We start from the raw sequence: 14,121 nt of genomic DNA, 5'->3' as shown, positions 1-14,121 counted from the left end.
GCGCATCTCTAATATATATATATATATATATACTAGTGTGTGTGTGTGTGTGTGTGTGTGTATATATATTAGTGTGTGTATATATACATCCATCCATCCATCCATTTTCTTCCGCTTGTCCCTATCTCCGCTGCATTCGGGCGGTAGGCAGGATACCCTGGACAAACCACCACCTCATCGCAGGGCCAACACAGATAGACAGACAACATTCACACTCACATGCACACACTAGGGCCAATTTAGTGTTGCCAATCAACCTATCCCCAGGTGCATGTCTTTGGAGGTGGGAGGAAGCCGGAGTACACAGAGGGAACCCACGCAGTCACGGGGAGAACATGCAAACTCCACACAGAAAGACCCCAAGCCCGGGGATCGAACCCAGGACCTTCGTATTGTGAGGCACATGCCTGTGCCACCATGCTGCTCATACATACATATATATATATATATATATATATATATATATATATACAGTATATGTATATATATATGTATATGTGTTATATATGTATATATAATATATATGTTCATCCATTTGCTACCGCTTGTCAAAAGGTTTGGGGACCCCTGTTGTAGAGTCTCAAGCCAGGTTTGTAATAATTGTTTCATGCAGGAAAGATGTATGGGAGAGGCTCCACTGATGACAAGGGTCCAGTGCTGGCTTGGTTTAACTGCATTGAGGCCTACCAGAAAATACATCAGGTAAAATCCCTGCAGGAATTTTTTCTATGGTGTCATACTTGGGGAAAACTACCGATGGCTGATGAGCTAATTGCTTTGTGATCACTTGGGCAAGGGTCACTGGGTTTAAAGTTTTATCTGCACTGACTTAATCATTAAACCCAGTCATACCTGTTGTTTTTATCTGTGCCAATACCTCTTTCCAGGAGCTTCCCATCAACATCAAATTCTGCTTTGAGGGGATGGAAGAGTCTGGATCGGAAGGCCTGGACGAACTGGTCTTTGCCCGCAAAGACAGCTTCTTCAAGGACGTGGACTACGTCTGCATCTCGGATAACTACTGGCTGGGCAAGACCAAACCCTGCATCACATATGGACTGCGAGGAATCTGCTACTTCTTCATCGAGGTGTGAATTTGCGATTATTCCAGCGTGTTCTGGTAATAATAAAATGTCACCGCTATGTGTAAAGGTGGACGGCTGCGAGAAGGACCTGCACTCGGGCGTGTTTGGCGGCTCCGTTCACGAGGCCATGACAGATCTCATTGCACTTATGGGCAAGTAAAGCTGCTGTTTTGTATTTTTATGATATTTATATTTTGTGTAAATTGCGGCCCAAAGTTAAACCTCAGTTGCATTTGACAATAGCCCAAGTGTTTTTGGTAATGAATTGGCATTAAACATTTGAAGAGAAGGCGACCACAAAAACACTGTTGCTGCACCATACTTTTTAATTGTTATTTTTTACTACTTGACACTTTTTATATTTTTCTTTGACATTTGTTTTAATCCTTATATATTTTTGGTAAAAACATTTACCTTTTGTATTTAACGAAAAAAATCCTGTTGAAATTAAAAATCTCTTTTTCAAAAGTCTTGTCCAAGACGCAGCAAAGTTTCACACAAAAATGCAACATCACAGTTACATGAAGAAGCACAGATTAGTTTAATAAGTGCACATTATTGAGGCAGCTCTCTGTCTGGATATCAAAGCATTGAGGGATAAAATGTGAATTTCCAGTCCAAACTAAAGGAGCTGATTGGACAATGGCTTTTTTTACCTAGCTTTGTCTGAGGGAAGGGTACAGAAAGCAACAGCTAATTGTTTGAACATAAGGAGTGGGCGTCAACAGTTCTCTGTGTGATTAAAGTATAAATGTAGGGAGGCAGACTATTATAAATAAAAGTGTACCAATGTACTGGCCTCCTAGTCGAAAGAGATGGTCATCCCGTTAAATTTGTGAGTGCATGTCACATTGATGTGTCAGGGTTTTTAATTTTCTAACAAAAGTTACAGCAGAATGATATACAATGTCCAGCATATAAAGACCAAGCAGTCATGTAAAAAAAAAAAAAATACCATAATCCAGCACAGATAAAAAATAGAAGTTGCAGTGATAAGGTAAATTTTTGCTTCAACACAAAAACACAATTTATTAAGGGAGAAAAAACCCAGTTAAAATTTTAGTTTCTTTACAAGTTTTTCTGTGTGGTTTAAAAGTGAGAGTCATCAATTCAAATGTCCTGAGCATGGGATGATCTCTAGCAGTAAATAGTAGTGTCACCATTGGTTCTGCCTACAGTATTTGCGCCTCCGCAACATAAACCGCTTCCGCCGTTCACCAACTCCCAACTGTGCTTCGATCTTGGTTCCTTCTCTTGTCATTCCCCGTCTGGATTATTGTTACTCCTTCTTTTTGGTCTTCTCCACACACTCCTCCATAAACTCCAACTCGTCCAGAATGCTGCTGCTCGTATAATCACGTCAGTTGTCAGTCACATCACGCCTGTTCCACAACAACTCCACTAGCTTCCCGTCATACACTGCATCAACTACAAGATTGTCCTCCATGCATTGAACGCTATCCATAACCTACATACAGTACATCCGGAAAGTATTCACAGCGCTTTACTTTTTCCACATTTTGTTATGTTACAGCATTATTCCAAAATGGAATCAATTAATTTTTGTCCTTAAAATTCTATAAACAATACCACATTATGACAATATATATATATATATATATATTTTTTTTTTAATTTTGCAAATTTATTCAAAATTTTAAAAAAGTCACATGTTTATAAGTATTCACAGTCTTTGCTCAATACTTTGTTGATGCACCTTTGGAAGCAAATACAGCCTCAAATCTTTTTTAATAAGATGCCACAAGCTTGGCACATCTTTCTTTGGACAGTTTCACCCATTCCTCTTTGCCCATTCCTCTTTGCCCATTCCTCTTTGCAGCACCTCTCAAGCAGCATCAGGTTGAATGGGAAATGTTGGTTTTCATCCAGAATGTCTCTGCATTGCTGTATTCATATTTCCCTCTATCCTGACTAGTCTCCCAGTTCCTGCCGCTGAAAAACATTCCCACAGCATGATGCTGCCACCCCCATGTTTCACTGTAGAGATGGTATTGGCCTGGTGATGAGCGATGCCGGGTTTCCTTCAAACATGATACCTGGCATTCATGCCAAAGAGTTCAATCTTTATGTCATCAGGCCATAGAATGTTGTTTGAGTCTTTTAATTTCATTTTGGCAAACTTTTATTTACTAAGAAATGGCTTCCGTCTGGCCACTCTACCATACAGGCCTGATTGGTGGATTGCTGCAGATGGTTGTCCTTCGGGAAGATTGTCCTCTTTTTATGCTCCTCGTATTCAAAAAGACTTGAGGCTGTAATTGCTGCCAAAGGTGCATCTATAAAATACTGAGCAAATGCTGTGAATACTTACGTATGTACGTGATTTTAATTTTATTTTTTATTTTTAATACATTTGCAAAATATAATAAACAAATATTTTCACATTGTCATGGGGTAATCTTTAGAATTTTGAGGACAAACCAAGGAAAAAAACAGTCTGTTTTTTTTAACAGACAGTGTAGAAAAGCTTTTGACTGAACAATAGAAAATTATATCGTCAGATCATTGGTCAGAACTGCCTGATTACCCACTAATACATTAATTATTCGGGCTTCCTGTTGACAGTTTTACCAATTGCATTCCAAAAGCAAACTACAGGATGACGCCAATTTAATTGTCTCAACAGGCTCTTTGGTGGACAAGAGAGGCAAGATCGTAATTCCCGGCATGTATGACGACGTGGCCCCACTGACTGACGAAGAGAAGCAACTTTACGACAAGATTGAGTTTGACTTGGACGAGTACTCTAAAGATGTCGGCGTGGAACAGCTGCTGCACAGCACCAAGGCAAGCAGCCTAAATTCCACTGGTAGCCACTGAATATTTAGCTCCTGCCATGTTAGCTATTACTCTCCTTGTTTCTTAGGAGGAAATTCTTATGCATCGCTGGAGGTATCCCTCTCTTTCTTTGCACGGTATCGAGGGGGCTTTCTCTGGCGTGGGCGCAAAAACGGTTATCCCACGAAAGGTCAACGGAAAATTTTCCATCCGCCTGGTGCCCGACATGGACCCCAAAGTCGTGGAGAAGAAGGTAGAGCGCAAATTACTTTGTGTGTGCGTGTGTGTGTGTGTGTGTGTGTGTGTGTGTGTGTGTGTGTGTGTGTGTGTGTGTGTGTGTGTGTGTGTGTGTGTGTGTGTGTGTGTGTGTGTGTGTGTTGTATTTCTACCCTTGAGACATCAACAAGGAAAAGTACCTTCCATATGAGGACCGGTGAACAAGTTAGGACCGAAATCATGGTCCCAATACAGAAAACCATTGTATCCATAAACCCCGTTTCTATATGAGTTGGAAAATTGTGTTAGATGTAAATATAAACGGAATACAATGATTTGCAAATCCTTTTCAACCCATATTCAATGGTATGCACTACAAAGACAAGATATTTGATGTTCAAACCCATAAAATATATATATATTTTTTGCAAATAATAATTAACTTAGAATTTCATGGCTGCAACATGTGCCAAAGTAGTTGGGAAAGGGCATGTTCACCACTTTGTTACACGGCCTTTCCTTTTGACAACACTCAGTAAACGTTTGGGAACTGGGGCGGTATAGCTCGGTTGGTAGAGTGGCCGTGCCAGCAACTTGAGGGTTGCAGGTTCAATCCCCGCTTCCGCCATCCTAGTCACTGCCGTTGTGTCCTTGAGCAAGACACTTTACCCACCTACTCCCAGTGCCACCCACACTGGTTTAAATGTAACTTAGATATTGGGTTTCACTATGTAAAGTGCTTTGAGTCACTAGAGAAAAAAGCGCTATATAAATATAATTCACTTCACTTCACTTCACAACTGAGGAGACACATTTTTTAAGCTTCTCAGGTGGAATTCTTTCCCATTCTTGTTTGATGTACAGCTTAAGTTGTTCAACAGTCCGGGGGTTTCCGTTGTGGTATTTTAGGCTTCATAATGCTCCACACATTTTCAATGGGAGACAGGTCTGGACTACAGGCAGGCCAGTCTAGTACCCGCACTCTTTTACTATGAAGCCACGTTGATGTAACACGTGGCTTGGCATTGTCTTGCTGAAATAAGCAGGGGCGTCCATGGTAACGTTGCTTGGATGGCAACATATGTTGCTCCAAAACCTGTATGTACAAACCCCGTTTCCATATGAGTTGGGAAATTGTGTTAGATGTAAATATAAACGGAATACAATGATTTGGAAATCCTTTTCAACCCATTATCAATTGAATGCACTACAAAGACAAGATATTTGATGTTCAACTCATAAACTTTTTTTTTTTTTTGCAAATAATAATTAACTTAGAATTTCATGGCTGCAACATGTGCCAAAGTAGTTGGGAAAGGGCATGTTCACCACTGTGTTACATGGCCTTTCCTTTTAACAACACTCAGTAAACGTTTGGGAACTGAGGAGACACATTTTTTAAGCTTCTCAGGTGGAATTCTTTCCCATTCTTGCTTGATGTACAGCTTAAGTTGTTCAACAGTCCGGGGGTCTCCGTTGTGGTATTTTAGGCTTCATAATGCGCCACACATTTTCAATGGGAGACAGGTCTGGACTACAGGCAGGCCAGTCGGCATTAATGGCGCCTTCACAAATGTGTAAGTTACCCATGTCTTGGGCACTAATACACCCCCTTACCATCACAGATGCTGGCTTTTCAACTTTGCGCCTATAACAATCCGGATGGTTCTTTTCCTCTTTGTTCCGAAGAACACAACGTCCACAGTTTCCAAAAACAATTTGAAATGTGGACTCGTCAGACCACAGAACACTTTTCCACTTTGTATCAGTCCATCTTAGATGAGCTCAGGCCCAGCGAAGCCGACGGCGTTTCTGGGTGTTGTTGATAAACGGTTTTTACCTTGCACAGGAGAGTTTTAACTTGCACTTACAGATGTAGCGACCAACTGTAGTTACTGACAGTGGGTTTCTGAAGTGTTCCTGAGCCCATGTGGTGATATCCTTTACACACTGATGTCGTTTGTTGATGCAGTACAGCCTGAGGGATCGAAGGTCACAGGCTTAGCTGCTTACGTGCAGTGATTTCTCCAGATTCTCTGAACCCTTTGATGATATTACGGACCGTAGAGAGTGAAATCCCTAAATTCCTTGCAATAGCTGGTTGAGAAAGGTTTTTCTTAAACTGTTCAACAATTTGCTCATGCATTTGTTGACAAAGTGGTGACCCTCGCCCCATCCTTGTTTGTGAATGACTGAGCATTTCATGGAATCTACTTTTATACCCAATCATGGCACCCACCTGTTCCCAATTTGCCTGTTCACCTGTGGGATGTTCCAAATAAGTGTTTGATGAGCATTCCTCAACCTTATCAGTATTTAGTGCCACCTTTCCCAACTTCTTTGTCATGTGTTGCTGGCATCAAATTCTAAAGTTAATGATTGTTTGCAAAAAAAAAAACGTTTATCAGTTTGAACATCAAATATGTTGTCTTTGTAGCATATTCAACTGAATATGGGTTGAAAATGATTTGCAAATCATTGTATTCCGTTTATATTTACATCTAACACAATTTCCCAACTCATATAGAAACGGGGTTTGTAATTTCGACCATATCGAGGAATTGATATGACGGGAATTTTCAGATTGTTTGCTTGGTGCTGCGATACACTGAACGCATCATAATTTGCCACCTCAGTAGAATGCGTGTCTGTTGTCTACAGAAGCTAGCCAGCCACTTGTTAAGCGAGACTAATCTGCTATATCTCTCATCATTGCCTCTCGTAGGCAGGGGGCCAGAGACAACTACTCGAAGCCTGGACATCTTTCTAGCGAGATTACAAGTCCTAGCTATGTTTCTCTTTGTAATCTCTGACTGTCTCATCCTAGTGTCATTGGAGCCAACTTGTACAACTATGTTCGCATAACTAGTGGTGCGATTAGCCTGTCGTATGTGTTTACTAGGCCTGTTGCGAGTTAGCTCCCTAAGATTAGCTTCAATGTCATATATATATATATGTATGTATATTAATGTTGTAAATACAAATCTTTATACTGTATATCTAAAAAGGGTGGTCCTAAAGAGGTCTCAAGAATGTAACAAATACAAGAGTGTATGTGTGTCTGTGTGTCTCTTGTGGTGCTTCTGCCAGTGCAAAAACAAAACTGTCGTCTTGAGGCTGTTTGAGGAAGTTGATGCACGTAAAACTGCATACACAATGAATAATATTCACACAGAAAACTCCCCATGACTGTTGCTAATAATGATATACAGTGTCAATATTTGAAGTTACTCCATACAATATTTTCCTTTTTTTTTTCTTTTTCTGAAAGGTGATCGATCATCTGCAAGCCAAGTTTGCCCAACTGGACAGCCCCAACAAACTGAAAGTTTCCATGGGCCACGGGGCTAAAGCCTGGGTGTCTGACTTCAACCACCCCCACTACATGGCGGGTCGCAAGGCCATGAAGACGGGTATGTCCGTTTTGTACAGCATTTTAAACAATCAGTGCACTTGCACACCTTAATAAGTGTATTGTTTGAATTAGAGATCGACCGATATGTTTTTTTTGGGGACGATACCGATTATAATTAGTCAAGGAGGCCAACAATCGATATTAGAAGCTGATATTCATTTGTCGTAAAAGTTCTTTAAACATGAATAGTATATGTCTGTAAACCGCCGGACAAGGCTTTTTTAAGTTGCTTTTTTAACATACTTTTTTTTTTAAATGTCAGACCAGTAGAGACATAATCTTTTATGCCGCGCAAATGTTGTGGTTAATTTAGAGCCAAAAAACATCAGGAGATATCACAAACACCTTTTCTTACGTGGATCAGAGGAGCATCAACATTTATATTTCAAAAAATTTAGTATCTCCTGGGAAAATTGGTAAAAATATACATCACAATTACTCACCATATACTCAATTGTATGCAATTTTATGGATTTAATACATTGTAAGGTTTTTTCGTGAGGAACCCTGTAATATTGCAAACATTTAAATAAAAGTAATTCTGGGCTCCTTCACGTAGCTTATAGTAAGGACATTTTTCCAGCTGGCTAAATAATTTCTTCCTCGATGTTACAGAGAGTTTGATAATGTGTGAGCTGCTGCCTTTACTTACATATAATAATCCTCTTATTTGTCAAGATATTTACACAAAGTTAGAATTTTTAGCAGAGATATCTACCCATCCATCTCTGTCCATTCATCCACCCATCTTCTACTGCTCTGTCCCGGTATTTGATTAAATCACGTAACATGGAACTCGTCGCGCTCCTTTAATGAGCTCACTTTCCAAGTGTTGCAGATGGAAGCTAGTCATGCGACTCGATTTCTGCAGTAGCAAAAACAGTCAAAAAGTGTAGGAAGATGCCAGGAAAGAAAGACAAAAATTTAAGCTTTGACGACTTCATGTAAGCAGAGGAGATGTACTTTAGGCGACCAGTGGGGGAGAGTTGCCGCGCTAACATACAGTATTTGGGGATAATTATTGACGATTAGATTAATTTTTATTCTTAAATTAATTTAAATAAAATACTCTCGCAAAAAGGTATTTTTTTTAATGTAGGGCAAACGGGCTGGTACTTGAGCAGTGGTTATAACTATCTACTTCACCAATTTTTTATTTTTTTAAATGAATACTGTTATCATATGTGTATATATTGTATCTGCTCATGTAGTTATGTTGTAGTTCCAAAAAAAAAAAAAAAGGCAGATACTTCTATATGTCAAAACGCCATATATTGGCGCCGATAATCGGTTGATCTCTATCGGAATACCTTTATTGTCATTGCATGGAAACAACAGAATTGAACATCAATCCAGCTCAGTGCTTTTAACACAACCTACATAAAATACTCTTAAGACAACAAACAATAATAAACATTTTTTTAAAACATAATAAAAATTTAAAAAAACATATTGCACAGACAGATATCTATTAGAGTAATCTCTAGTTAACATACCTAATACCATGATCGTCCTGCTAGTCTTTGGCGTGGAACCGGACCTGACGCGTGAGGGCGGAAGCATCCCCGTCACGCTGACTTTCCAGGAGGCCACAGGACGCAATGTTATGCTCCTTCCAGTCGGCTCCTCCGACGACGGTGCCCACTCCCAGAATGAGAAGCTCAACAGGTGTGTTTCCTCCCTGTGTCAAAAAAACCCTGTCATATCTTCCAAATATCATTTTTCCTTTTCCTTTTCAGATTCAACTACATTCAAGGGATCAAGATGCTTGGTGCTTACTTCCATGAAGTGTCCCAGCTGCAAGACTAAAAATCTAACGTCGTTCTTACCATCATATGGACCGATATTCTTAAAGGTTCAAGCATATCACATTGTCTACCCATAATAAAATACTTTGTTACTGTAATCATGGCTCATTAATGTCTCTGTAGTATTTTATTGTTTACATCCATTTTGTAGTGCTATATAGCATACAAATTAGTATTGTGTTTACTGTGGTAGTCAAAAATATAGCCTTTTGAATCGTAAAATATTTTGGAAAAAATAGTTCATATTAGGGATCTATACATTTTTTTTCGAAAATGTTTTTTTTTAATGATATGGTCTAAACGGGACATTTCTGTTTAGTTTATGTTTTGTTTATCTACCCTTGTAACAATTCATGCAGAATTTGTTTTTTTTAATCTTGAAAAAAAGAGTTGATAAACCCTCTTTTTATTGTCCCGTCTGCCAATTATTCTGGACGGAAGTTACTGTTTTACTATTAAGTAATTGTATTACACTTTTAGATTTCAAAGAAGAAATGTCTCTCTTTCTACAATGTACATGTAATAAGTTGGAGAATGTTGTTAAACTTAAGTCTATTAGAAAGAGTTCACAAATCCAGAGTAATGTCATGTAAACTAAATATTTGTGTTTTATTCTGACAAAAATGTACAACTTACTAATGAAAACAAAGAAAACAGGCCATGAAGAGTTCCAACATTCTAAAAAACATTACAAAACAATTTCAATAAAAGATAAGAAAGTAATGTATAGTATATTGTTTTCATAATTTTTTGTTTCATTTTCTTTCAAATGTTATGTCTTGCAGATGTTTCTTATTTCTTTTGTGTTTTTCTTTCCTTTGTTTACGGTAGTTTTACTATTTTTATTTTATTTAAAAAAAAAAAAGCGAATTACCGGTAAAATACTTTTTGAACATCTATCCATCCATTTTCTACCGCTTGTCCCTTTCGGGGTCACGGAGGGTGCTGGAGCCTATCTCAGCTGCATTCGGGCGGAAGGCGGGGTACACCCTGGACAAGTCGCCACCTCATTACAGGGCCAACACAGATAGACAGACAACATCCACACTCACATTTACACACTAGGGCCAATTTAGTGTTTCCAATCGACCTATGCATGTCTTTGGAGGTAGGAGGTAGCCGGAGTACCCGGAGGGAACCCACGCAGTCACGGGGAGAACATGCAAACTCCACACAGAAAGATCCCGAGCCTGGGATTGAACTCAGGACTACTCATGACCTTCGTATTGTGAGGCACATGCACTAACCCCTGTTCCACCGTGCTGCCCTTTTTTGAACATATTTTAAAACATTTTTTATAGAATATTTTGTCTATTTTTATGTTCATATTGTTGCCAATATGATGTCACGTTTGTTTTGTTAATGAACTTTAAATCAAGTTCTGAAACCCCCCCACTAAATGAGGCTGATGAGAGACTGTCCCTTTAAGGAGGAGGCGGGGTCTGTTTCCATGTTTAACTCAATGGTTGCCATGTCTATCAAATCAAAGGACACTTTAACATATTAAATATATAACAAAAGCTAAGCGTCTTACTGGTTATGACTGGTCTTATCGTATTAAGATTTTTGTCTATTATTAGTGAAGGTTTTCATTTTTTTATTAAAATGCGTTCGTTAATGAATAGCGTTCAAAGTTAAAGAGGTGGAAAAGCAAATCTGGCAACACAAGATGCCATTTTCAGCGCGAGAATAAAATAACACGGAAGTGTTTCGCTCACCTCTGTGCTACAACGTCAACAGAAGAGGCCAAACTGTTTTGTTTTTCCACACACAATAGATACCATTTTAACTTTCGCTTCCAGTTTATATCTGATTTGTTAGACATAAGCAAGTGCATTTGGCAAAAGTTATGCCTTTATGGTTATCATGGATCGCTACAACGAGGTGAAGCTGCTGCTGAAAACATGGGAGCAGGGATTTGTCAAGCAGCACCACAGGAAACCCAGCAAGGTGATTTTGAGTCACAATAACTTTTTTATCGACCATTCTCTCAATAAAATGATCTACTTTGTGTTGTGTAGGAGGACATTGATGAAGCCTCAGAGGAAACGAAGAGTGAGTGCATATAGCTTATGCCATAAGCATAGTGCATATAGCTTAACATGCATATGCATGTAGATATTTTTTATGTCTCATACAAATCATTGGGAGATTAAACTGTGCAACTAAGACATGTTCACTTTTTCAGATCTATATAAAGAGTACCGCAGTTTGAAACAAGCCAAAGAGAACAGCAGCGGTAGCAGTGATGCAACAAGTAAACCCATTAAACCAACCCAGAAGGTACATCATAATGTGTATCACAATATCCATCCATCCATTTTCTACCGCTTGTCCCTTTCGGGGTCGCGGGGGGTGTTGGAGCCTATCTCTGCTGCATTCGGGCGCAAGGTGCAGGTACACCCTGGACAAGTCGCCACCTCATCGCAGGGCCAACACACATAGACAGACAACATTCACGCTCACATTCACACACTAGGGCCAACAATATTGTGTGGTTATTAATGGTTTGTCTGTCTGTTTAGGAGTCCGAATGCTGGGGTTCCCATTTAAATCGCAGTGTGAGGCCAGCATCTTTGCCGAGACTGACAGACAAAGACAGTCTGAAGGCCTCTGCGCAATACTATGGGCTCAAATTCAAACACAACCTAGCAACATTGACTCACAAGGTATAAAACTAGCTTGAAGACAAAGCAAATGGATAATGAGATGTTTTGTCATTTACAGCATTGTTGTTGTCCGTGCAGGAGAAAGCTGTCTCTTTGAAAAGATCAGGTCGTGTGCCTCTGAACTCCTTAAAGGATGATATACGGAAGACTATCTTGGTCACCTCATCGTCAAACGCAGAATTCAGTCCCTTACCACCAAGGTCAGTAAGCCATTTTAAACAGGTAAACCGTTTGTGGATTAAAAATCTCAGTTTAATTCTGGCTGAGTATTTTCTTCATATTTAATGCTGCAGCAGTTGTATTGCATGTTTCCATTAGCCAAAGTACCGGTAATGTTTAAAAACAATCATTTAAAAACCTATATATATGGTATTTAAAACGCCTCCCTTTAAAACATTTGGACACAGAATGAATTATTTAAACTAGATGTAAAATATGAAACACTATACTTAACCCAACATATTCACACAAGTATTTTTTTATTTTTATAAAATCGCCTTGTGTTTTTGACACTTTCTGTTAAGAACTCTTTTGGCCCCATTGACTCCCATTATAATTGCTAATGTTTTAACAGAATGTAGACCTGGTATATTACGATGCTGTTTACATGAAATATGAATTAATCTCTTGAGCTATTTTGTGACAAACAATTTACCTAGTGGATCTATAAAGTTTTAAATTCAATTCTTGCCGATTAAATTATAAGAAAAGATTGTTTTGGTGTAATTGCGCCCCATTTACAAGGTAGTGCCAGAAAACCATCGGCATAATTCTCAGAGCTTTGATGAGGGTAAATGAGTTAAACTGCCATTAAAACGTTAAAATGCAATGAAAATGGGCGGGTATATATAACATGGCAGATATATAAAAAATACTAATGTGAACTCAATAAACTCAACCAAGTCCTGTCTGCTTTCGCTTTCATTGTAGCCAGGCACCGTAAAAATAATAATTTTTGTCTACTTGTCTACTGTATCAAAATCAAGGTTGTCATGAATTATTGACTTTTTTTTTTTCAAACCAATCTACACTACAACCTATTATTTTATTTTTTTTAGAAATATTGCAAATGTAGCATTTTCCCCTTATTGAAACTGTCATGAAACATAAAAAAACATATATATATTATATTAATAAATAGATCTGAAGTTGTTAAAACAGGGTTTCCACAAGACATTAAATAGCATTAAAAGTAATTAAATAGATTTTTTGAACATTAAGGCTTTAAATGGCATTAAAAGCAGTAAATGCAATGTCCAAAGACATTAAAAAATGTTTACACAATTGTAGGATTTGGCCGATAGTCAATACGTCAATCAATCAAACGATATATAAAATTAACTTAATAACGTTGCTGTCATCGATAAATTGTTACGTATGCCTGTTTCTTTTCTTCGTCTATGGCTTTTAAACTGGATACAAGGTGTCTTCTAAGGTCCAAAAGCGAGATAAGCCTCTATAGCGGACACTCTGCTGGACAGCAATATCAAACGGCTCCGGAAGCCCAAAATTTGCCACTCTTTGGTCACTGTAGGCATGTAGTCCTTATATGTGACACCATGTCATGTTAACGTGGAAGTTGAGCTTGTTTCGTACACAACTCCTTTATTTCAGTATGCATTTCAACACACATTTTTTTAAACTGTATCTTGATTAAAAAACGTATCCTTCATTTTGTGGCTATTATAAGGCATATTGTCAGAGGATTTAAGGAAATAACATTTGAAAATGACTTCTGGGTATATTATATTGATCAACTAATTCAGAATTGGATGTTTATTCATTTGTTTTTGGACTTTTGTTCTCGTCACAAATTGTCCATAACAAACACCATGTTCAAACATAAGGGTGTCCATATGTGCACTTGTTACATGGACACCCTAGGCTGCAGTTCAATGATCAACTTTGTGGTTGTATCATCGGATTTGCGGTCTCATAATTTGGACATTCGGGTGAAGAGAGGGGCGGAGCTTTCAACCGATCACCACATGGTGGTGAGTCGGCCCTGAATGTAGGGGAGGATGCTGGACAGACCTGGCAGGCCCAAACGCATAGTGAGGGTCTGCTGGGAACGTCTGGCACAGTTTCCCGTTAGAGAGTTCAATTCCCACCTCCGGGAGAACTTCGAA

General features: G+C 38.8%; 2 protein-coding genes across 2 annotated transcripts in view; both read left to right on the top strand.

Moving 5' to 3' along the window:
* cndp2 (carnosine dipeptidase 2) overlaps positions 1 to 9,421 on the top strand; it is a 13,423-nt gene extending 4,002 nt beyond the window's left edge. Inside the window, exons 5-12 of the mRNA XM_061931420.1 lie at positions 614 to 702; positions 888 to 1,088; positions 1,153 to 1,237; positions 3,733 to 3,893; positions 3,973 to 4,137; positions 7,372 to 7,513; positions 9,036 to 9,183; positions 9,255 to 9,421. Of these exons, the coding sequence (XP_061787404.1) occupies positions 614 to 702; positions 888 to 1,088; positions 1,153 to 1,237; positions 3,733 to 3,893; positions 3,973 to 4,137; positions 7,372 to 7,513; positions 9,036 to 9,183; positions 9,255 to 9,324 (1,061 nt within the window). The 3' untranslated portion in view covers positions 9,325 to 9,421. The remainder of the gene's footprint in view (positions 1 to 613; positions 703 to 887; positions 1,089 to 1,152; positions 1,238 to 3,732; positions 3,894 to 3,972; positions 4,138 to 7,371; positions 7,514 to 9,035; positions 9,184 to 9,254) is intronic.
* A 1,571-nt stretch (positions 9,422 to 10,992) lies between these two features.
* Positions 10,993 to 14,121, top strand: part of recql4 (RecQ helicase-like 4) — a 41,303-nt gene continuing 38,174 nt past the window's right edge. Inside the window, 5 exon segments of the mRNA XM_072912546.1 lie at positions 10,993 to 11,273; positions 11,345 to 11,378; positions 11,512 to 11,606; positions 11,849 to 11,992; positions 12,071 to 12,192. Coding sequence (XP_072768647.1) covers positions 11,181 to 11,273; positions 11,345 to 11,378; positions 11,512 to 11,606; positions 11,849 to 11,992; positions 12,071 to 12,192 — 488 coding nt within the window. The 5' untranslated portion in view covers positions 10,993 to 11,180.

Source organism: Nerophis lumbriciformis, linkage group LG37 (genome assembly GCF_033978685.3).
Source record: "Nerophis lumbriciformis linkage group LG37, RoL_Nlum_v2.1, whole genome shotgun sequence".
NCBI classification, from domain to species: Eukaryota; Metazoa; Chordata; class Actinopteri; order Syngnathiformes; family Syngnathidae; genus Nerophis; species Nerophis lumbriciformis.
This window is presented reverse-complemented; position numbering and strand designations above follow the sequence as displayed.